This window comes from Mobula hypostoma, chromosome 25 (assembly GCF_963921235.1).
Source record: "Mobula hypostoma chromosome 25, sMobHyp1.1, whole genome shotgun sequence".
Classification (NCBI taxonomy): Eukaryota; Metazoa; Chordata; class Chondrichthyes; order Myliobatiformes; family Myliobatidae; genus Mobula; species Mobula hypostoma.
In genome coordinates, this window is record NC_086121.1 from 23775987 (window position 1) to 23801721 (window position 25735).

Consider the following 25735-nt stretch of genomic DNA (forward strand, 5'->3'; position numbering starts at 1 on the left):
CCATCAGTTCTGTCATCCAAACTACTAGCATATAACATAAACAGCAGTCCCAATACTGACCAACCAGACCAGAAAGGCTCTCTTTATTCTTACTTTATCTCCTGCCAATCAGCCAATCCTCGATGTTGGTGTCTTTCATGTAATACCATGGGCTCTTGTTAAGCAGCCTCATGTGCAGTACCTTGTCAAAGGCCTTCTGAAAATCCAAGTACACAACATCCACCAATTATCCATTGTCTATCCTGCTTGTTATTTCCTCAAAGAATTTCAACAGATTTGTCAGGCAAGATTTTCCCTTAAGGAAAACTTCAGGATTTTGACCCATTTTATCCTGCACCTCCACCCTTAACAATTGACTCCAACATCTTCCCGACCACTGAGGTCAGGCTAAATGGCCTATAATTTCCTTTCTTTTGCCTTCCTCCCTTCTTGAAGAGTGGAATGACTCTCATAATTTTCCAGTCCTCTGGAACCAATCCATAATCTAGTGATTCTTGAAAGATCACTACTAGTGCCTCCACAATTTCTTAAGCTACCTTGGGTGTAGACCATCTGGTCCTGGTGATTCATCTACCTTCAGTTGCAAAGAGAATTCTATCATATTATAATCACTGTTTCCTAAGGGTTCCTTTACCTTAAGCTCCCTAATCAAATCTGGTTCATTACTCAACACCTAATCCAAAATAGCCTTTCCCCCAGTGGGCTTAACCACAAACAGCTCTTTAAAAAAAAAAAAGCCACCTCATAGGCATTCTATAAATTCTCTCTCCTGGATAAAGTACCAACTTGATTTTCCCGATCTAATTGCTTATTGAAATCCCCCATGACCACTGCAACATTACCCTTTTTACATGCCTCTTCTAACTCTTGTTGTAATTTGTACACCACATCCTGGATACCGTACAAATGCCTGTATATAATTCCCAGTCTTTTTATCCTTGCAGCTTCTTAACTATACCCACTGGATTCTACATCTTCCGCTCCTATGTCGCCTCTTTCCAAGGATTTGATTTCATTTTTTACCAACACAGCCTTGCCATCTGCTCTGTCTGCCTGCACGTCCTTTTGATACAATGTATATCGTTGGATGTTAAGCTCCCAACAATCTTTCAGCCACAACTCAAGTGATCCTCACAATATCACACTTGCCAATCTCTAACTGCGCTACAAGATCATCTACCTTATTCCATATTCTGCATGCATTCAAATATAACAAGAAATGTTAGGCACATCAAACCAAGACTCAGGGAAAAAGTTCTCTTTACTCGCTTTCTGGTACACTTTTTCTGGTACAAATTTTCCAACCAATGCTCTATCCTGCCAAGTTCAATTCTACCGGTTTATTTCCACGTTAACCCTCCAGGCAGCTCCATAATTTGCCAATATGTTAAACAATGAACATTCCTTTCTCAAATATTAATTGATCTTTTATCTCATAAAATCACACAAAATTAACAACACAGGAGACCATTTAGCATGTTCTATCTGCCTCTTCAAATACATTTCCAGATTCAGTCCATTGCAAAAGTCTTAGGCACATACATATATAGCAAGGGTGCCTAAGACTTTTGCACAGTACTGTATTTATCAATGTGGAGCAAACAGCAAGTTTGTAAATCTGGCGGGAGCAAAGGATGTTGGGAATGGCAAGGGTGGAGCACTGCAGGTGGCATAGGAGTCAGGGGTAGAGGGTGGCATTGCTTGCAGATACACCCAGCTCTGAGACACCATGGAAGGTCAATTGGTTTATTTGTTCATAATAGATTGTCTATCTTGTGCTTCCCTATTTCCAACCACAATTCCCTTTCCCTGTCTCCTTCCTACTCTCAGTCCACAACAAAGACCCACATCAGAATCAGCTTTAATATCACCAGCATATGTCATGAAATCTGTTAACTTAGCAGCAGCAGTACAATGCAATACATGACAAACATAGAAAAAATAATAAATTAAAATATATAAATTACATTAAATATTTAAATTAAAAATTGTGCAGAAACAAAAAGAAGTGAGGTAGTGTTCATGAGTTCAATGTCCATTTAGAAATCAGATGGCAGAGGGGAAGTAACAGTTCCTGAATCACTGAGTGTTTACCTTCATGCTTTTGTACCCCCTTCCTGATGGCAACAATTAGGAGAGGGAATGCCCTGGATAAACATGGAGCGTTGACATCATCCACATGACATAAATTTGTAGATTTTTTGCAGCAGCAGCAGGACAGAGCAATACAGAAAATTACTAAGGTATGAACCTTAGGCATCCTGTAAATGTGATGACAGTTTTTACTTCTAACCTTTTTTTTATACGAGGAATCCCTCCATCTGCATAAAATATCAATTAAAATTTTTTGCTCAAAATTTCAGCAGTAAACATAATTGGATAACAGGAAAACATAGGTTGATCTTTCAATGTTAAATGATCAAACTTAGCTTGATTTGATTGTAGATCAGAAGTCACAGAATATTCTTATACATTTGAAATCAACGTTAAAATCAAATAAAGGGTGCACTTGATCTCTATTGGTGAGATTAATGGTTTAACATAAAAGAGCTGAGCTATACCAATACTTGTGTCAAGCTGCTGTTTATTGATTACAGTTCAGAGTTTAACACAATCATTCCTACAGTTCTGATCAACAAGATCCAAAACTCAAGCCTCTGGCCCTCCTTCTGCAACTGAATCCTCAACTTCCTAACTAGTAGACCACAACTTGTGCGGATCAGAGACATCATCTCCACCTTGCTGACCATCAACACTGGTGCACTTCAGGGATGTGTAATTGGTCCACTGCTCTACACGCTCTACACCCACGGCTGTGTGGCTAGGAACAGCTCAAATGCCAGCTATAAATTTGCTGACAACACATCTATTGCTGGCAGAATTTCAGATGGTGACAAGACACACAGGAGCGACACAGATCAGCTGGTTGAGTGTTGTCGCAGCAACAACCTTGCATTCAACATCAGTAAGACCAAACTGACTGTGGGCTTCAGGAAGGGTAAGATGAGGGAACACACACCAGTCCTCATTGAGGGATCAGAAGTGGAGAGAGTGAGCAATTTCAGTTCCTGGGTGTCCACATCTCTGAGGATACATCCTGGGCTCAACATATTGTTGCAGTTACAAAGGTGGCATGACAGTGGCTATACTTCACTAGGAGTTTGGGGAGACCTGGTATGTCAGCAAAGTCACTCACAAATTTCTACAGATGTATCATGACAGCATTCTAACTGGCTGCATCACCATCTGGTATGGGGAGGCACGGGGGGAACTGCACAGGATTGAAATAAGCTGCAGACAGTTGTAAACTCAGTCAGTTCCATCATCCAGGACGTCTTCAAGGAGCAATGTCTCAAAAAGGTGGTATTCATCATTGAGGACCCCCAGTTGCCTAAGGTATGCCCTCTTCTCATTACTACCATCAAGGTGGTGGTACAGGAGCCTGAAGGCGCGCGCGCGCACACACACACACACACACACACACACGGTCAAAAATTCTGTTACTGTGAATAGTTAAGTGAGTAGAAGATGAACTGATCTCCAAACATCATAACGTTAAAGATGAAACATTCTTTTCAACATTTTAAGCAAGATTAGTGTATTATTTTTGTTTTGTATAATTTTAGAGTGGGGAAAAAAAGGAAAGGAGCACCATGCAAAGGTTGGGGCACCCCAAGAGATTTGAACTCTCAGATAACTTTTACCAAGGCTTCAGACCTTAATTAGCTTGTTAGGGCTATGGTTTGTTCACAATCATCATTAGGAAAGGCCAGGTGATGCAAATTTCAAAGCTTTATAAATACCCTGACTCCTCAAACCTTGTCCCAACAATCAGCAGCCATGGGCTTCTCTAAGCAGCTGCCTACCACTCTGAAAATTAAAATAAATGATGCCCACAAAGCAGAGGCGGCTATAAGACGATAGCAAAGCGTTTTCAGGTAGCCGTTTCTTCAGTTCGTAATGTAATTAAGAAATGGCAGTTAACAGGAACAGTGGAAGTCAAGTTGAGGTCTGGAAGACCAAGAAAACTTTCCGAGAGTACTGCTCGTAGGATTGCTAGAAAGGCAAATCAAGACTCCCGTTTGACTGCAAAAGATCTTCAGGAAGATTTAGCAGACTCTGGAGTGGTGGTGCACTGTTCTAATACGCAGTGGCACCTGCACAAATAATACCTTCATGGAAGAATCATCAGAAGAAAACTTTTCCTGTGTCCTCACCACAAAATTCAGCATCAGAAGTTTGCAAAGGAACATCTAAACAAGCCTGATGCATTTTGGAAACGAGTCCTGTGGACTGATGAAGTTAAAATAGAACTTTTTGGCAGCAATGAGCAAAAGTATGTTTGGAGAAAAAAGGGTGCAGAATTTCATGAAAAGAACACCTCTCCAACTGTTAAGCACGGGGGTGGATCGATCATGCTTTGGGCTTGTGTAGCAGCCAGTGGCACGGGGAACATTTCACGGTAGAGAGAAGAATAAATTCAATTAAATACCAGCAAATTCTGGAAGCAAACATCACACCGTCTGCAAAAAAGCTGAAGATAAAAAGAGGATGGCTTCTACAACAGGATAATGATCCTAAACACACTTCAAAATCCACAATGGACCACCTCAAGAGGCGTAAGCTGAAGGTTTTGCCATGGTCCTCACAGTCCCCCGACCTAAACATCATCGAGAATCTGTGGATAGACCTCAAAAGAGCAGTGCATGCAAGGCGGTCCAAGAATCTCACAGAACTAGAAGCCTTTTGCAAGGAAAAATGGGCTAAAATCCCCCAAACAAAAATTGAAAGACTGTTAGCTGGCTACAGAAAGTGTTTACAAGCTATGATACTTGCTAAAGGGGGTGTCACCATGCAGGGTGCCCAAACTTTTGCTTTGGGCACTTTTCCTTTTTTGTTATTTTGAAAATGTAAAAGACGGAAATATAAAAGTAATCTTGCTTAAAATATTAAAGAAATGTGTCATCTTTAACTTTATGCCTTTTGGAAATCAGGTCATCTTTTACTCGCTTAGCTATTCACAGTAACAGAAACTTCGACCAGGGGTGCCCAAACTTTTGCATGCCACTGTATATATATATAAAATGTATTGGATTGTACTGCTGCCGCATAACAAGAAATTTCATGATATGTACCAGTGCTATTAAACATGATTCTGATTTTATTTATCCTCATATTGACAAGTGCAGAGATCAAAGATCTCAACTAATTTAGACCCTAGAAGCACAGGTAATATTAGAGGATCTCCAATTCTACTTAGACTGTTCAGAAGCTTGTCTGCATGGATAGGACGAGCTTGGGCTCCCTCCTCCTGTAAATGCGAAAAACTATTTGGAAAAGTGGCAATGTTCTGTTTTTCACTCCTTGGGGATTTTAGCTGCCAACAATCTTCTGTGACAGCACTGCCAATTATCCGTGTATCCTGCCTCTCTTTATAATAATGTTATTGCCAATGGGAAAAGGGTAATGGTGCATTTCAAATTAGATACAATGGTTATGTAGACCAGTGTCCCACTTCCTCCAGAGTTCATGGAGGTACGCCCCTCCCTATCCATCCCAAAGTGAGCCAGAGCAAGAGCAGAAGATGGGAGAGATACTCTTCACTAACCACGTCCTTTGTCATCTATTTCACTCTTTGCTCCCCCTACTCACATTAAACACCACTCCGTCTAGCTTTTAATTAACATTTCCCTAGTTTCATTTCCATCTACTTCTGTTATGTTTGCTATTAATCCCTTGTTAGTTTGTTCCATTACTGTGTATTACTGAAGCTGATACACTTGCTTCTTTCTTCTGTACGTACCATTGCCCAGTAGGAGTTATTGCCATAAGTACTAACTCAAGAAGCACTGAAGTAAATCATGTCATTAGCACTGCCACACCAGCTGAAGCAAGCTAATTCAGAAGGAATCAGAGCTGACCTTACCTGGCCCACATAATACCATTATACCTCTGAAGCATAGCTGTCAGCAGTCAACTGCATAGGTCTCCAAGTAGATTAGCATCAGAATATCTGGCCACAAGATGCCACTGGAAGAAACAAAGAACTTTTGACTGGTAAAGGATACCATAATGTCGAGCGCCATAGTTCCCAAGCTGCCCACCAGCCAGGGAACATGATGCACCACGTAGTTATCCTCAGTCTGTCCCTTTCTTGGGACCTTCAGCAACACGGACAGGCCATATGTAAGATTCCCTAGGATCATCAAGGCAAAGAGGCAAAGAGATATGCCTTCGGTAGACTTCCTCTGCATCTGAGGAGAAAACGTATGTAAACTTGTTAGTGGGAAAAAAAAAGCACAGCACAAGGGTTATTTCTCAGTTTTCTTCCTTCAATGGGGAATGAATGTAGTTAGATCTTGTGCATTCTTTACAGCTTCTATACCAAACAGCATCTTCATTACCCCAATAACCTGAAACACACTTACATTTCTCCACAACTGAGGCAACCTGGATGCCAGGTAGAATACTGATGAAAATGAGCCAACTATAAATCCAATGATTTCCTGTGTAGTAAATGTCTGCAAAAAAAAACACAAAAAATGAAAGATTTAATAAAGTTTGATGCAAATTAAAACATTATAAGAAATAAGATATCATACAAATTACAAGAAAATAACAGATGAAATTATTCTTCTGTAATTGAAATTTAAGATTTCGAATGAAAGGGGTTTTAGTTCCTTACCTTATGTTCATTACTGGAATTAACATGGAAATACTCGCAAGAGAGAGCTCGGTATCAAGGCAGAGCTGGAGAAGGAAAAGAACTGGAATGGAGAACGATTAAACAATGTTCAAGCAGAGCCATATAGAGACAAGGATAAGGAGACTCGGTTGGGAAGTAGACAGAAGTATTAGAACAACTTAAAAACTGAACAGAAATCTGGGTTGAATGATCAAAATGGGAAGCACTCACAGTGTAGCAGCAATAGAAATAGCAAAAGAGGAAGGTGATGAGATGGATCTGGAAATGCTAGCCCAGAAGATGAATCAGTGGGAATAAGGCAGTAACAAGAAGAGCAATTGTGTCTTTAAGGGGAAGTGAAACTGCAACTAGAGGGAAATGAATAATTGGGAAACAATAATTCAGAAAGTCAATGATCCTGTCAGAGGCCACACAAGCAAAACTATCAGGCATACGAGGTAATTTCAGAGAAAACAGTCCAGAAAGGCGTAATCCTGCTTAACCAATGTGCTCCAGGAAGGACCAAGCTCGGCCAACGAGGAAGTCCCGGACTTGGGGATGTCAGTGAGATTCACTTATTTTATGAAAGTATCATTGGCCAGGGGTTTGGACCAGAGGAAAGTGAAGGAAGGTCACAAGGTGATTGCAGTAGATTTAGCCACTGTTACGAATCACTCATCAAATTAGACAGGAAGCTTACCAGGATTCAAACCCAGACACATATATCCCAGATATAGATGGAAGCAAGGTATGTAATAAATAGCTGTTTATTCTCTGGTTTTGTTATTTACAAAGGTTCTAAAGGAAAAGTTTGTTTGATTTGTCTTACTTTGTTTTAAGTTTGTGTTTTTTTTTATTTCTTTCCTTTGGAATTCATATTGGTGGTTGAGAAAGCCCCACATTCCACAGGAGCCATGTGGATTCCTGGTTAAGGTGTTGGAATAGAAGCATGCATATTTCTATGAGATGCCTACATTCTAGAGAGAAATTAGCATTTTGGGAAATTGATGATTAGTGTATACTCAAAATAGGAATTCAAAGTTGGTATTTTAAGAGATAAATTGGAACAAGTGGGAGATAGTGGGTGGGTAGAGTGGTCTAGGCACAGCCTCAGAACAGAATAAAGTCCCTTTAGAACAGAGATAAGAAATTTCTTTAGCCTGTGAGTGGTGAATCTATGGAATTGATTGCCACAAACGGGTGTGGAAGCCAAGTCATTTGGGTGTGTTTAAAGCAGAAGTTGATTGGTGGATTAACATCAAAGGTTACAAGAAGACAGGAGATTGGGGTTGAGAAGGATGATAAATCAGCCAGATGGAATGGCTTTGAACTTTGAATGGCAGAGCAGACTTGATGGGCTGAACAGCCTATTCTGCTCCTATGCCAACAAAAAGTTAAACATAAACATGGACTTCCTTAACAAGAACATTTTCCAAAGTGTTGAATGATATTGTATATTTTCAATGACCGATAGACTTCTAGAATTCTTTTGAATTTTTTTTTTTAAATAAATGCAACACTGGTACCTCAGAAAATGCAAATGTGCAGTCAGGATTCAGAACTTCCTGTTACCTAGAATGCACATACACTAAATACTGAAGTTCACATATACTGATAAAATTAATTTAGGTCAAGGAACTAAACCAAAATGCAGCAATCCATTGCTGACGACAAGGAACCAATGAAGGAAAGCAGAACAGATCAAGTGAATCTGACAATGATCAGGAATCTAGAGTAACAAGTGCCTTTCTCTTGCCTTTCGTCTATTGGCTCCTGATGGAAGAGCCCTACGAAGGAAACAAAACGGAAAAACAAGAAGGCATGGAGCGGCACATCAGTAAATTGTGAAAGAACCACTGAAACACATCGCTAAGTGCTGTTTGTGACGATGGCTGTCAGATGTTCAGTGGGATAGATCAGCCTACAAAAGTATTGAGGAAACAGACAAAGGAAAGGGTCCATATTATGGCAAAAGACACCAAGTTCCCAACAATGAGAACCAGGCAGACCAAGCAAAGAAATGTAATGGATGTTACATATGTTATGGAGTGGGAAGCGCAGAATCAAATATCGCTGTGATTATTGTATGTTCTAGTTTCAATTGTTTGGCGACAATAAAGTATAAAGTATGTTGGCTGAGCTTGTGAAAAAAAAATTGAAGGGATGTACAGTACCTGAGCAAGTTTTAGGCACACATATATAACTGGGGTGCCTAACACTTTTGCACAGTACTGTAGTAATTTTACATACTGCACTGCTGCTGCTGTAAAAAAAAACAAATTATTGACTATTGTGGACTGAGAGTGGGAAGTAAGCAAGGAGCCTGGAATCATGGTTAAGAAAAGGGGAAGGGAGAGGGAAGGAAGCAGGGAGCACCAGAGAGGTATTCTGTAATGATCAATAAACCAGTAGTTTGGAATGAAATGGCCTTGCCCTGGTATCTCAGGGCAGGGTGTGTCTGCCCTGGCACTCCTCTGCCACTTGTCCACCACCCCTCCAGTGGCACCCCACCCATGCCATTCTCAACATCCTTTGCTCCTGTCAAATTTACAAACTCGCTCTCTGCTCCACGCTGATGAATACAGTGCTGTGGAGGAAGAATGTGCCTGGAATGTGCTGCCTGGGGTTGTGGTGGTAGCAGCAGGTACATTAGAGACTTTTAAGAGACATTCAGATAGGCACATGATTGTGAGGAAAATGGAAGGATATGGGCATTGTGTAGGCAGAAGGAATTAGTTTAGCTGGCCATTTGAATACTAAATGGTTCAGCACAATGTTGTGTGCCAAAGGGTCTGTTCTGGTGCTGCAACTGTTCTATTAACAATATTTTCACAATTAATACAAGTTGTAATAGCATATGGGATTCTTGACTTTATAGAATTGACAAAGAGCAAGGCAATTTCTAAACCCTATGAAAATAATTGACGAGGTCAGTTAAAATAGTCAATTCTGTGTTCACACAGAAGTGATTGAGTAGGGGAAAAAAGACAAAAGAATAAAAACTAAACTTGTATGGGAGGGGTGTAGTTGAAGGGAGAAGAATATTTTTGCCATGGAGTTGCTGTAAATTCTGACACAGTTGTTCAAAGTGGAGAGCATTTACAAAAAGAAGGCAACTGAAAGCCCTCAGTTTAAGGCTCTGAACATCCACCATTACTTATTTTCCCAGTAAATTAGCTAGAAATCTGCTTCTTCATTCTCTGAAAACCACTCTGGAAAAACTGGTTAGCAGATCACATGCCAGGGAGTCACTGTAACAGAAGAACTATCTTTTAGCTTTCTGTAAGAAACCACATCTTTGATCATGTGCACTTCTGAAATATTTTAGAATTTATGTATAATTAATTTGCAACATTTGTCCAGTTAAAAACAATAACTAGTGATGGAAATACTCAGCAATACTCAGCATAGTAAAGGAAGTAGACCACTTTCATCAATGTCAAAAATATGGAAACTAAACAAGGATTCTACAGGGTGGAAGCAGGATTAGTACACTCCAAAAATAAATGTAGAGCATAGGGACAAAACATGTTAAACAACAGCCCCAAGCACTGGTAATTTGTCACTGGTAACCAAGGCAACTCAGTTATTTAGTTTCTTATTTGCTGATTTGTTCAGCTGTTTGTTTATAACGTGACAGATCTCAGTTGCCTCTACAGATGGGGAAGACCATCCATTCCCACTCCCGTAGCACTGGTCAACTCCAGCTAATCTGAAGTAAAAACATAAGTTCATGACTTTAAAAATAATCTATTCTTAATTATTTCAACATACTCTCACTCCCCATGAACTCAGTCATCCATAACTCTGCTGGGCAAGTTCCAAATATGATACATTCACCTTTCACACACCACATCGTACATTCCATCTCTCCCCATTGCAGTGCTTAATTAATGGCAATAATTCCTATCCCTCCATGGTGTTGCAACCCTCTTGCCGCCAATTTTAACCTCATACTGAACTGCAATTCGCTGAGATATCTGCCCTACAGGGGCCAGCTCTGAAACTCCCAATTTGAACCCTTCCATCTCTCTTTCTACCTTTTTGGTGTTCTTTGATATATACCTCCTCATCTAAGTCTTCTGTTGTTAATTATTTGCATAACCTTTGCTTGGAAATGCCACTGTAAACCAGAACCTCACTATGTTGCCCTCAATTGTAGCAAATGACCTGTGGATCAAAATACACTCAGTGGTCACTTTATTAGGTACACCTCGTTAATACAAATATCTAATCAGCCAAAGAGATGGCAGCAGCTCAATGCATAAAAGCATGCAGACATGATCATGATGTTCAGTTGTTATTCAGACCAAAAACCAGAATGGGAAAGAAATGTGATCCAAGTGACTTTGACTGTGTAATGATTGTTGATGCCAGGCAGGGTGATTTGAATATCCCTGAAATTGCTGACCTCCTGAGACTTTCATGCACAAAAGTTAACAGAGGATAGTGCAAGAAACAAAAATAAATCCAGTGAGTGGCAGCACTATGAAGAAAATGAGGGAGGTCCGAGGAAATTGGCCAGACTGGTTCAAGCTGATAGGAAGGTGACTGTAACTCATATAACCACATTACAACAGTGGTCTACAGAAGAGAATTTCCACTCACACAAAACATCAAAACTTGAAGTGGTTGGGCTACAGCAGGTGCAGGTTCCATTTCATACCTAATGAAGTGGCCACTGATGTATATTAATACAGAATGAGACAGAAAATATCTTCTGTGTAATGCATAAATTAGAACTGACCTGGTTTGCAGATGCTTGCGGAATAGTCAAAAGAGAGCGCTTGTTGAATGTTGGCATTTCTCCAATTGGAGATACTAGATTGTTGCCTGGTACTAGGGAACCAGCTGTTCCAAGCATCACAAGCACAACAACAACATTAACTGCAGACCCATCTGTAAGAAAGCAGAGCTTTTGATTATTTGCTCTTCTAAACCATTTCATTACTTATAATTTGCAACACTTACTCAGTAAAAAGTAATGACTAGTTAAACAAAAACAAGGGCTGGAAATACTCAGCAGGCAGGAAACTAATCTCTGGTTAGGAAAATAGATAAAGCATGCAATTGACTGCTTCCATCAGAACAGAGGACAGGATTCCATTCCAATATAAATGACAGTGCAGCAAGGGAGGGGTGGCTATAGAATGAAAACAAAATATGACTCCAGGAGTGAAGTGACAACTGAACAAACAAAACCGCTGACTGTCCAGGAGTCGAGGTAGTGATTTCAAATTACTCAGAATACACCAAATATTTATTTATTGAGCTGCAGCACAGAATAAGCCCTGCTGGCCCTTCAAGACACACTTAATCACCTGACAATAACCAATTATGTCTCTATTCTGTGGGAGGAAACCGGAGTATGGGGTCACAGAGAGAACGTACAAACTCCTTACAGGCAGCAGCAGGGATTGAACCCAGGTCGTCTGCACTTAAAAGCTAACTATTGCTGTACTGCCGATATAAAGGAGGGGTGTGAGTTCTCCTGAAGTCGATAACCATCTCCTTTGTCTTGTTGACATGGAGAAAGAGGTTATTTCCCTGGTACCAGGCCTCAAGCTCGTCTGCCTCTTCTCTGCAGACCATCTCATTGTTGTTGGTGATAAGCTTACAACAACACCACTGTTGTAACAATGTGATTGCTCGGCGTTTGGCCGTGCGGTCACGCATGAGCAGTGTACAGCACTGGGCTCAGCACACAACCCTGGGGAACACCCATTTTGAGGATGATGGGGAGGGAGGGGCGGTTATACATCCTGACTATCTGAGGTCTGTTGGTCAGGAAACCCAACACCCAGTGGCACAGTGGTGTATTTAGACAGAGGAGTAGGAGTTTGTTCACCAAGGTCTGAGGGACAATAGTGCCTAATGCTGAACTGAAATCCAGAAAAACAGCATTCTGCCATAACGGCTGGTTATTAACAAGGATCCTCTCTACAGCAATTTAACAGCACTTGAAAAATATCCTCTGGATTTCCTTCTTCCTTCTCCATCTCCCCAACGCCATCCACATGTGGATTATTACTGCCCCAGTATTGAAATGCAGATGTGGATAGCAGGTTTCGTGTAGTCTTCTATGATTAAATGGCAAGTGCTCAAGGAGGGGAGATTCACATTGTCAAATGAAACAGCGAGTAAATCTCATTTTTAAGACTTTTGTTCATTTAACAGTGTATACAGATGATACTGTATGCAAGCAGTTCACCATAGCAGTTGAGTTCACAGAAAATAATACAAGAGCTGTACAGTTTTTGGTAAAAATGGTTTAACAAAGGACAACAACAATAGCAATACAACATCGGCATCCCAGGACAAACAGCAACTAGGAAAAATCAACCAAATATCCAGTTGATCACCATCCAATGAGAGCTACTGGATAGGCAGCTCCTAGACCATAAGACATAGGAGCAGAATAAGGCCATTCAGTCCATTGAGTTTGCTCCACCATTTGATTATGACTGATTAATTCTCTCTCTCAACCCATTCTCCTGACTTGGATTCTATCACGATGTCACTGCCACTACTAAATATTCTGACAACACTTGGCAATGCACTAAGGATACTTAGGCATACAAAGCATTAAGAACACTTCAGAGCACTGTATGCATCCTGATGAAAGACACTGCAGAAACAGCAATGAGAGGAAAAGGATTCTGTTTTATCAGCTGTAACTATCCTAATCACACTCAATTCTGTATCCAATAGGTTTGGAATAGTTGGCCGAATAGTATATTGGATACTTATACTGAGAAATTTAAATCTGGTATCAATAGAATGCCAAATGCAGAAGAAGCACAAGAGCTGAAAAATCTGCTTTTATATTGACTTCGCCTTTCCATAAGTGAACTGCTGTATTTTTGAGCAGCATCAATAGGAAGGACATCAGAAGCCTAAGATGTAGCTCACTCAGGTTCGTCGGCTGAGTAGAAAAGGCAGTGACTTGCAGCTTTTTGGTGTTTTGTGCATCGTACAGGATTGATTGGCAAGAACATATTAAAGGAAGACAGTGGCAACTGGAGCAGCCATCATTGGAGTGGCCAGAGTTAGAATGAGGGTTTTGAAGCTTCAGTCAGGGAATGCAAAAAAGCTGTAGGAAGAATTACACTCCCCCTCCCCCCACCACAGTTCACTGTTTTTCTTTTTTTTTATATATATATTTGCTCACTCAGAACAGCAGAAATACCAGGCAGGATAGTGAAATGTTCTCCTTTCGGGATTTGGGAAGGCAGAGAGACCTCTAGTGTTCCTGACAACTTCACCTGCAAGAAATGCATCCAGTTGCAGCTTCCAAAACTCCACATTAAGGAGTCAGAGTTAGAGCTGGATGAACTCCGGATCATTGAGGAGGCTAGGGTGGGGGTGGGGGGTAAAAGATAGGACTTATAGAGAGGTAGTAATACCCAAGCAGCAAGATACAGGAAGCTGAGTGACAATCAGAAAGGGGAAAGCAGTTAAACAGCTAGTGCCAAGTACCTCTGTGGCCATCACCTTCAACAACCTCTTTGGACAGTGTTGGGGGTGGTGGTGGTGGGGGGGGTGACCTGGCAGAGGAAAGTCACAGCAGTGAGGTATTTGGCACCGAGTCTGGCTCTGGTGACTGAAGGGAAGAGGCGAGATGTGGTGATAGAGGATTCATTAGTTAGGGGAACAGAAAAGAAATTCTGTGGATGAGAGTGAGATACCTGGATGGCATGTTGCCTCCCAGGTGCCAGGGTCCGGGACATCACAGATCGAGTCCTCACCACTCTTAAGCGGGAGGGTGAATAGCCAGAGGTTGTGGTCCATATAGGTACCAATGTCATAGGTAGGAAGAAGATGAGGTTCTGCACGTGGCTAAGGAATTGATGTAGGAGGGAGGGCTTCAAAGTTTTGAATCATTGGGCTCTCTTCTAGGAAAGGTGGGTGGGACTTGTACAGAAGGGACAATTTGCACCTGAACTAATATCCTCGCAGGAAGGTTTCCTACTGCTGCACTTTGGCGGGGGGGGGGGGGGGGAGGGGAGTTAAACTAAAGTACCAGAGTACCAGAGCAGAGAGTGGAGAGGTTGTGGAGACAGATATTGTTAAGATCTCAAAGTCAGGAATCAAAAGGTTGAACATGGTGCGACTAATGTCCTGAGCTGCCTATATTTCAATGCATGAAGTATTGTAGGAAAGCTGGATGAGCTCAGGGCATGGATCAACTGCTGGAATTATGCTATTGTAGCCAGTAGTGAGATGGTTGCAGGAGGGGCAGGGTTGACAGCTCAATAATCCAGGGTTTCATTGTTTTAGACCCAACAGAGTGGGAGAGATTAAAGGAGGGGTGGCGAAACTAGTCAGGAAAAATGTCATGGCAATGCTGAGTCACACAGATTGGAGAACTCATCTAGTGAGGCTTCATTAGTGGAACTGAGAAATAAGAAAGGTCTGACCACATTAATGGGGCTGCATAACCCAACAGTCTCAGGGATTTAGAGGAACAAATTTGTAGAGAGATTGCAGACTGTTGCAAGAAATACAAGGTTGTGATAGTATGTGATTTTAACTTTCCATATATTGACTGGGACTCCCATACTGTAAAAGGACTAGATGGGATAGAGTTTGTCAAATGTACTCAGGAAAGTTTCCTTCATCAGTCCCAACTAGAAAGAGTGCAATAATAGATCTGCTATTAGGGAATGTGACAGGGCTGAAAACAGAAATTTGTGTAGGGAAATATTTCACATCTAGTGATCACAAAGCCATTGGTTTCAAAGTAGATTTGCAACAAGATAGGTCTGATCGACAGGTTGAGATTCTAGATCATGATAGCAAGTGTGGATTGCGACAGGCTGTTTTCTAGCAAAGGTGCACTTGGTTAAGTGGGAGGCCTTCAAAAGTGAAACTTTGGGAATACAAAGCTTTGCTGTGCCTGTCAGAATAAAAAAAAGGTAACAGTTGTAAGGAACATGGGGTTTTAAGAGATACTGACGCCCTGGTTGTGTGGGCACGTGGCCAAGTGGTTAAGATATTGGACTAGCAACCTGAAGGTTGTGAGTTCGAGCCCCAGCTGAGGGAACGTGTTGTGTCCTTGAGCAAGGCACTTAACCACACATTGCTCTGCGACGACACTGGTGCCAAGCTGTATGGGTCCTAATGCCCTTCCCTTGGACAACATTGGTGTCATGGAGAGGGGAGACTTGCAGCATGGGCAACTGGTTCCATACAACCTTGCCCAGGCCTGGGCTCTGGAGAGTGAAGACTTTCCAGGCGCAGATCCATGGTCTCGCAAGACTAACGGATGCCTTTACTTTGATGCCCTGGTTAAGAAAAAAAGCAGGTGTATAGCAGATATACGTAGGTAGAAACAAACGAGGTGCTTATGGAGTATAACAAATGCTAGAGAACACTTACAGAAATCAGGAGAGCTAAAACAGGTTGTCCTAGCAGACAAGGTGAAGGAGAATCCTAAGGAATTCTACAAATCCGTTAAGAGCAAATGGATTGCAAGGGACAAAATTGGTCCTCGAGAAGATCAGAATGTGGAACCAAAAGAGATGGGGGAGATCTTCAATTAATTTTTTGCATCTGTATTTACTCAGGAGACGAAGACAGAGTGTATAGAAGTGAGGCAAAGCAGCATCAACTTCATGGGCTCTGTACAGATTACAGAGAAGATGTTTGCTGTCTTGAGGCAAATTAGGGTGGATAAATCCCCAGGGCCTCACAAGATGTTTCCTTGGACCCTGCAGCAGGTAAGTGCAGAAGTAGGCAAAGCTGTTAAATCATCCTTAGCAACAGGTAAGGTACCAGAGGATTGGAAGATAGCCAATGTTGTTTAGAAAGGCTCAAAAATAAACCTGAAATTATAGGCTGGTGAGCAACATATAATATTAGGTCAATTTTCTCAATAAATAAATGAACAAGTATAATTTTTGTGTTATTTATTTAATTGGGTTCTCTTTATTTCGTTTTAGAACTTGCTAGATCTGATCACATTTTAGCTCATACTTATGCAGAAATAGAAAATTCTAAAGGGTCACAAACTTCCTAGCACCATTGTGGTAAATTGGATTACACATTGGGCTTGTGGGAGAAGCCAGAGAGTGGTAGCAGATGGTTGCCTCTCTGACTGGAGGCCTGTGACTAGTGGTGTGCCGCAGGGATCGGTGCTGGATCCATTGCTGCTTGTTGTTTACATCAATGACCTGGATGACAATGTGGATAATTGGATCAGCAAATTTGCGGATGATATCAAGATTGGGGGTGCAGTGGACAACGAGGAAGACTATCATGGCTTGCAGAGGGATCTGCATCAGCTGGGATAATGGGCTGAAAAATGGCAGATGCAACTTAATGCAGACAAGTGTGAGGTGTTGCACTTCAGAAGGACCAACCAAGGTAGGTCATGCATAGTGAATGGTAGGACACTGAGGAGTGTCGTGGAACAAAGGGATCTGGGACTGCAGGTCCATAATTAATTGAAAGTCCTGTCGCAGGTAGATAGGGTCGTTAAGAAAGCTTTTGGCACATTGGCCTTCAAAAATCAAAGTATCGAGTATAGCAGATAGGATGTTATATTGAAGCTGTATTGGTAAAGCCTAATTTGGAGTATTGTGTGTGGTTTTTGTCACCAACCTACAGAAAAGATGTCAATAAGGTCAAAGGAGTTAAGGGAAAATTTTCAAGTATGTTGTTGGATCTGGAGGGCCAAAGTTATAAGGAAAGATTGAATAAGTTAGGACTTTATTCCTTGGAACATAAAAGATTGAGAGATTTGATAGCGGTATACAAACTTACGAGGAGTATAGATAGGATAAATACAAGCAAGCTTTTCCCACTGAGGTTGGGTGGGACGACAACTAGAGATCATGGGTTAAGGGTGAAAGGTGAGAAGTTTAAGGGAAACATGGGGGAAAACTTCACTCATAGGGTCATGAGAGTGTGGAACGAGCTGCCAGCGCAAGTGGTGCATGCAAGCTCAATTTCAATGTTTAAGAGAAATTTGGATAGATACATGGATGGTAGAGGTATGGAGGGCTATGATCCTGGTACAGGTCAATGACAGTAGGCAGGTTAAATGGTTCAGCACAGGGTAGGTAGTCTGTTTCAGTGCTGTTCTTTCTACGACTAACAAGCAATCTACACCCAGCCACACCCAGACCAATATCTATAGCAGTACATGGGGAAACGTGTTACTGGGATGGCATAATGCTTGGAGAGAAAGCTTTAAGCTTCAAAAGATACACAGCAGTTACTAAAGAATTACTGACCTTGTCTAGACCGGTTCTTTATCTTGTAGTAAAAATACATTGAGACCATGACCAAGTCCACTATCACATAATAAATAGCAGTGTAAATCTGAAAGAGGAAGCAATAATTACAGAGCTATGACAGACAGGAGCCAATTAAAATAATTTACATCGCTAAAGTTAATTCATCGGCAGTGCTGACGTCTACACAGGGAAATTAAAGTGTTTCAATGCCTCAATACAAAAAGCACAGACAGTATGTTGTTGGACCAGTGACCAAACGATGCATTTTTCAACACAACACGGTGCAAGATTTGTCCGTTTCAGCTTCAATGAGCATGTCTTGAGGAGGGGATAGTGTGAAAACATGAGGCATAATCTCAAATATCCTTTATTCTGTTATTCAGTTTTACACAACATTCAACAGAGAATTGGAGTTTCACTTTTGATGCTAATTTTCATCCAGACCACAACCACTTGTTAATCATTTACTGGATTACACAAGTTACTCCACCTACCATTTTATTTGCTATATCTGGAGCAAACTGAATATCCAAAGATTTAATCTTATACCAAATCAAAAGTACATTAATGGTTACCCCCATAATACTCAGTCATAATGTAATAATATTAACTCAAATGGGTAATCTAGAGAAGACAGCAAAACTAACCCGACAAGTTTGTTGTTTAATACAGATCAAAGATCACATTACAGTTACATTCAAAGTTGAACCAATCAACCAACAGTTTAACCTAGTTATCAGATTATTCCTTGCCTACAACACCAAACACATTCCATACATACAGTGAGACTTACTGGAGGTTTGGTGAGCAGCTGTCATTTACCTGCAGTGGCAATTGCTGAGCCAGAAAAGCACCAATAAAATTGCACGAGTCACCTCCCAACCAACCCAACAGGAACCAGAGCGATAACGCTTGATTCATATCTCCATTCTTGTAGGACCTGTAACACTGCCTAGGTATAAAGGGAGATACTTGTTAACTGTACTGCTTTCACAAAACAAATTTCATGTCATATAGGACAGTGATATGATTCTGGACATTGAAAGTAATGATGTCAGTTCATTTTTGACACTTCAAAGTTCAATGCAAAATTTATTATCAGAATACATACATCACATCATACACAACCCTGACATTTTTTTCTCCTGTGGGCATACTCAACAAATCTAGAGAATAGTAACTGTAAAGAGGATCAATGAAAGAGCAAAAGCATAGAAGACAACAAACTGTTGAAATCCAACTATAAGGACTCTTTATCTTGTTATTTCATGCTCTCGTTATTTATTGATATTTATAGTTCCTTGGTGTGGTCATTGGTTGAGATCATCAGTTGTGGGAACATCTCAGTTGTGTAGTTAACCTCTTTTATTCAAGAGCATGATGATTGAGGGACTCAAATTGCTCTTGAATCTGGTGGTGCAAGTCCTGAGGCACGTGTACCTTCTGCCTGATGGCAGCAGTGAGAAAAGAGCATGGGCTAGGTGGAGAGGATCTTTGATAATAGATGCTGCTTTCCTGTCAAAGTGTTTAATGTAGATGTGTTCAATGGTTGGGAGGGATTTACCCGTTATGTACCGGACCAAATCCACTACCTTTTGTGGGATTTTCCATTCAAAGGCATTGGTGTTCCCATACCAAGCCAACAATCGACTGTACAACTCATCATTTTCCCATTCATCAACATTTTTACTTTTCCTCCTCCTCCTCCTGCAAAACTGTCCTTCCCCCACCAACTATATTAAAAGAGGCAATTTCTGGTCTCCCACAGTTTGTTCTGAAGAGCTAACAAAGGTAAAGTAATGGGGAATTGGAATTCACCCAATGATCTCACAGCAAATAATCTTGAATAACTGTTCCTCTATTGCTAACTTGTGGTTTAAGGGGTTCCTATTTGAAAACATTTTTAAAGGAAAATGTAGTATCAGAGTCATAGAGTACAACAGCACAGAAACAAACCCTTTGGCTTATCTCGTCTGTATCAGCCTGGTCTTCTGCCTAGTCTAATCTGCCTGCACCTGGACCATAGCACTCCATCCCCTCTCATCCATTGACCTATCCATTCTCTCAAATGTTGCAACTGAACCTACATCCACCACTTCTGCTGGCAGCTCATTCCAGGCTTTCACCATCCTCTATACAGAGAAACTCCTCCTCATTCACCCCTTAAATATTTCATCTTTCACCTGAAACCTATGACCACCCATTCTAGTCTTACCCAATATCAGGGGAAAAAGCCTGCACGTAGTTACTCTATCTACACCACTCAGAATTTTGCATACCTCCATAAGATCTCGACTAAACCTATTCAACTTTTCCTTATAACTCAGGTCCTCTCAAGTCCTGGCAATATCCTTATAAATTTTCTTGGCACTCTTTCAAGCTTATTGAGATCTTTCCTGTAGGTAGATGACCACAACTGCACACAATACTCCAAATCTGGCTTCACCAATGTCTTATACAACTTCAACATAACATCCCAAGTCCTATACTTAGTGCTCTTATTTATGAAGACCAATGTGCCGAAATCTCTCTTTATGACCCTATCTACCTGTGATGCTACTTTTAAGGAATTATGGCTCTGTATACCCAGATGGCTTTGCTTTATCACCCACCTCCGTGCCCAACCATTCACAGTGCAAGTCCTACCCTGGTTTGACCTACCAAAATGGAACACTGTGCTGTCCACTATGCCCCCGATCTTGGTGTCATCTGTAAGTTTGCTGATCCAGTTTGCTTCATTATCCAAACATTAATATAGATGATAAACAACAACAGACCCAGCACCAATCCTTGTTCACAGGCCTCCAGTCAGAGAGAGAATAATCTACTACCACTTCTGTCTTCTCCCTCTAAGCCAATGCTGAATCCAATTTATTGCTTCACCCTGAATGTCAAACCATTTAACTTTCTGGACCAGCTTTTCATGTGGTGGAGAAGCATGTTCAATACTAATTTTCAAGAAATAAGATTTAAAAATAAAAAGACTGGAAGTAATGAAGGTGTAGTAAGAAAGTGGCTTAACTCAGGGGTTCCCAACCTGGGGTCCGCAGACTCCTTGCATAACAATATTGGTCCATGGCATAAAAAAGACTGGGAACGCCTGGCCTTACTGGACAACTCTATCAAGAGATTGACTGAGTGGTCTCTTTTCATCCAAAATGATCGTGATGTTATAAACAGCAAGCTTATTTCACAAGGATTCGTGAAAGATATTCCGAATGGAATGGGGAAAAAAGTACATGCAACAGTTACACCCAAGAATACTCAACTGTATGGTTTAGGTTGATCCATACAGACAAAATCCCAGATTCAGTCCTTATCATTTAAAAATCATCCTAGAATGTGAACTTCTCAAATACTTCATTGTCCATCCTTAATTGTCCTGAGACAGTGAGTCATTTCAAAATCCAGAGATAAGTAAAATATATCAAATCATTGAGTTACTTCAGACAGTAATTAAATGTTAAGCAGCTTATGTGGGCCTTTTGTCTCATAGGCTAAACAGAATGGGATGCAACATATTCTCTTCCCTGCTTACGGCAATCCAATCTGAGATAGGCGATTCCCGACCCCAGTATTAGAAAAACAATGAACAAGGACTTGTGCACCATCTAGTTACGTAGTCCATCCAAAGGGAAACTGATTTAAAATATTTCATCTTGTCTATTATCTAAGCTTGTTCATACAAAATTGGAAAAGGCACTACAGATTACTCATGGAGGTCTAGTCTACATTCCAGAAACAGCAAGTGTTTTCAGAATTTTAAATGTTTTCATTTAGCACGCTAGCCTTCATCAGTCAGGGCATTGAGTATAGGAGTAAAGACATTAGGTTTCTGCTGTACAAGTCCTTGATAAGGCAGTACTTGGAGTATTGTGTATAGTTTTGGTCACCCTGTTATAGGAAAGATGTCATTAAACTGGAAAGAGCACAGAAAAGGTTTACAAGGATTTTGCAAAGGACTAGAGGTTCTGAATTACAAGGAGAGGTTGGCCAGGCTGGGACTTAGTTTCTTGGAATTTAGTAGAATGAGAGACAACTTAATATAAATGTTTAAAATTATGACAGGCATAGATAAGGTGATCAGTGACAGTCTTTAACCCAGAAGTCTAAGGATATGGGCCATAGAGGAGAAAAAGTTTAAAAGGGACATGAGGGGCCACTTTTTTTTAGACAGAGGATAGTGGGTATATGGAACAAGAAACAGTATCATTTGAGAAGCACTTGGATAGGTAAATAGAGAGGCAAAGCCTAGACACACAAGGGCTGAAGGCAGGTAATTGGGACAAGGCTGAGTGGGCACCTTGGTCGGCATGGACTCATTGGGTCAAAAGGCATGCCTCCATGCTGTATTGCTCTGTGACTTGACGACTCTAATGCTAAGTAGTTAATTTTAAAACTGAACTTGCAATATTTAATATCTTCGATTATGAAGGCAGATGTGTGATACACAGTTAAAAGAAGTTAGATCAAAGATCAGCCAGGATCTCAGTTTCTGTTTGACAAGCAAAATTGAAAACAAAAAACTAAAGACGCTGCAAATTTGAAATAAAATCAGAATATGGTGTGGATACCCATCAGGTTAGGCAGCATCTGTGGAGAGAGAACAGAATCAAAACTTCAAGTGAATGAGCCTTCATCAGAACTCATGCTGAATATTCCCAGCATTTTCCATTTTTATTACTAAAACCCGTTTATTCAGTTTAATTCATTAGCATACATTATGAACTTAAATTGCCATGTCAACAGGATGTCAAAGATTTTAGATCTTTGTGTTGCTGAGCTAGGGGAGCAATAGCAGACTTACCATCTGTATTTCTGAAACTGATTAGTAGATTTAAAACATGAATGCCAATTTATGGCTAAACAAATTTAAGCCAATAAACAGCAAAGCCACATGACCCAGACGATAGCAAAGCCACATGACCCACACAATTCCAAGTTCAATCCTCACTTTTCTAGCCATAGAACTGCAATCAGCATGGAGGCAGTATCTTCAGATGGAATCAAAATGATAGTTTACAGAAGACTCTTGAAATACACATTGGCATGCTGACCCAGGCAAAATTCAGCCACTAAGTGACCAAAAAAAGCAGAAAATGAGGGAACAAGCTCTGCCTGTATTTCATGTCCCCTGTTTTTCTTTTTTAAAAATTGAATGACACTGAACTTTGGCTACATAGAAAACGTAATACCGCCATTAAAGTAAGCATCTAGCACAAAAATACTTCTAAACTCAACCTTTTTATGGACAAGTTGAAAAAGTTCCAGAATTTGGGGGTGCGGGGGGGGGGTAAAACAATAGATGCTGCAAATCTAAAATAAAAGCAGAATGTGCTGTGGATACTCAACAGGTTAGGCAGCATCTGTGGAAAGAGAACAGAATCTCCAATAAATTGTACTTACGGGAAAGTGGAGAACATGAAGCAGATGACAGAAAACAACCCCAACACAACACTTGCTATGTCCCTCCAATCTTCGGTGCACGCTTGGAGAATATCCCAAACATAATGGGACCCATTTGGGCATTCGGTAGTAAAGTTTCCTCCAAGGTACAGTGAAGCGATGCTGCTCCTAGGCATTGTTCACACAGTTTTACTGAAGGGTGGTTATTCACAAAATAACTTCAACGTAAGCACTCCGTTAGGACTGTAGAGGAGAGAAAAAAAAATAATTTTCTTCAACATTTTCCAAAAATACACTTCATTTATAAAATGTAGAATTTTACAATACCAGGCACTTGTTTGTCATCATTCACTATATCTAATATCAGTGCCAGTCTGTCACTATTAATTTTGATATCACATTAACAGCTAAGAGTCCAAATAAATTAAGCACGAGAAAGAAGCTAATAGAGCAAAATTAGCATCTGCTCTATGTTGTAAGAGATAATATCAAAGGAAAGGAACTAAACGTTTAACGTTAATGTGAGGGGCAGATTTTTTTAAAATACAGATGCCTGGAACAGGCTGGTAAGAGTAGTAGAATGGAGGGACATGGGTCGTAGCAACAGAAGAGATTTAGTTTCATTTGAAACGTTCAGCGGCGAGGTACGCCGAATGGCCTGTTCCTATGTTCTAAACTACCTGTGAAAGGTAATTTCCCAGGAAGGCTTCCCTAAAGAAGAATGTAATTTTACAAGAGTTGTGATCGCCTTTTGAACTTGGTCAGTAGACAGGCGTTACAATCAGCTGGTTGAGGCAACTTTAAACCGTGTTTGATCAGTTTAACATTCCTAAACCGTCCGAGCAGTCTGCCGGAAAACCCTCAGCTCAAAACAAATCTCCCCTCTCGCCTCTTACTTTGCAACCAAAAGAGCAGAAAGACGAGTTTCGCCAAAAACACAGACCGACAAAGCATAACCTACAATATAATATGAACTACAGAAAGCCTTTACCTCTGAGATCCCCGACGCCGGCTCCCTCAAAACCGACACCGGTTGTCACGTCACGTGACCAGCCACGATCACGAGAAAGGGCGTGCTCCGTGACGTCAGCGACCTTTAGTGATTGGTGGCCATTTCGATGTTCATTCAGTCGGGAGGGGGAGGGAGAGAGGGGGGAGGGGGAGGGAGAGAGGGGGGAGGGGGAGGGAGAGAGGGGGGAGGGGGAGGGAGAGAGGGGGGAGGGGGAGGGAGAGAGGGGGGAGGGGGAGGGAGAGAGGGGGGAGGGGGAAAGGAGGGGAGGGAGAGAGGGGGGAGGGGGAAAGGAGGGGAGGGAGAGAGGGGGGAGGGGGAAAGGAGGGGAGGGGGAAAGGAGGGGAGGGGGGAGGGGGAAAGGGGGGGAGGGGGAAAGGAGGGGAGGGGGAGGGGGAAAGGAGGGGAGGGGGGAGGGGGAAAGGAGGGGAGGGGGGAGGGGGAAAGGAGGGGAGGGGGGAGGGGGAAAGGAGGGGAGGGGGAGGGGGAAAGGGGGGAGGGGGAGGGGGAAAGGAGGGGAGGGGGGAGGGGGAAAGGAGGGGAGGGGGGAGGGGGAAAAGGGGAGGGGGAGGGGGGAGGGGGAAAGGAGGGGAGGGGGAGGGGGAAAGGAGGGGAGGGGGGAGGGGGAGGGGAGGGAGAGAGGGGGAGGGGAGGGAGAGAGGGGGAGGGGAGGGAGAGAGGGGGAGGGAGAGAGAGGGAGGGAGAGAGAGAGGGAGAGAGGGGGAGGGAGAGAGAGAGGGAGAGAGGGGAGGGAGAGAGAGAGGGAGAGAGGGGAGGGAGAGAGGGGGGAGGGGGAGGGAGAGAGGGGGGAGGGGGAGGGAGAGAGGGGGAGGGGAGGGAGGGAGAGAGGGGGAGGGGAGGGAGGGAGAGTGGGGGAGGGGGGAGGGAGAGTGGGGGAGGGGGGAGGGAGAGAGGGGGGAGGGAGAGGGGGGAGGGAGAGAGGGGGGAGGGAGAGAGGGGGAGGGAGAGGGGGAGGGGAGAGAGGGAGAGAGGGGGAGGGGAGGGAGAGAGGGAGAGAGGGGGAGGGGAGGGAGAGAGGGGGAGGGAGGGGTGGAGGGGGAGAGTGGGGAGGGGAAGAGAGGGTGGGGGAGGGGGGAGGGAGAGAGGGGTGGGGTGCAGGGGGAGACAGGGGGGAGGGGGGAGAGGGGGAGGGGAGAGGGAGGGGGAGGGAGAGAGAGAGGGAGGAGAGAGGGGAGAGAGGGATGGGGTGCAGGGTAGAGAGGGTGGTGGGGAGGGGGATAGAGGGGGAGAGGGGAGGGGGAGAGAGTGGAGTGGAGAGAGGGGGTGGGGTGGAGGGGAGAGAGGGGAGGGAGAGAGGGGGAGGGGAGGGAGAGAGGGGGGAGGGGAGGGAGAGAGGGGGAGGGAGGAGGGGAGGGAGAGAGCGGGAGGGAG

The 25735-nt window shown here is 42.4% G+C and overlaps 1 protein-coding gene across 1 annotated transcript in view; it reads right to left on the reverse strand.

Moving 5' to 3' along the window:
- Window positions 1–24377, reverse strand: part of slc66a1 (solute carrier family 66 member 1) — a 32806-nt gene extending 8429 nt beyond the window's left edge. The window contains exons 1-7 of the mRNA XM_063032926.1: window positions 24326–24377; window positions 23335–23577; window positions 18751–18880; window positions 17926–18013; window positions 11433–11584; window positions 6429–6521; window positions 6069–6254 (exon numbers count right to left, since the gene is read on the reverse strand). Of these exons, the coding sequence (XP_062888996.1) occupies window positions 6069–6254; window positions 6429–6521; window positions 11433–11584; window positions 17926–18013; window positions 18751–18880; window positions 23335–23510 (825 nt within the window). The 5' untranslated portion in view covers window positions 23511–23577; window positions 24326–24377. The remainder of the gene's footprint in view (window positions 1–6068; window positions 6255–6428; window positions 6522–11432; window positions 11585–17925; window positions 18014–18750; window positions 18881–23334; window positions 23578–24325) is intronic.
- Between the last annotated feature and the right edge of the window lie 1358 nt (window positions 24378–25735).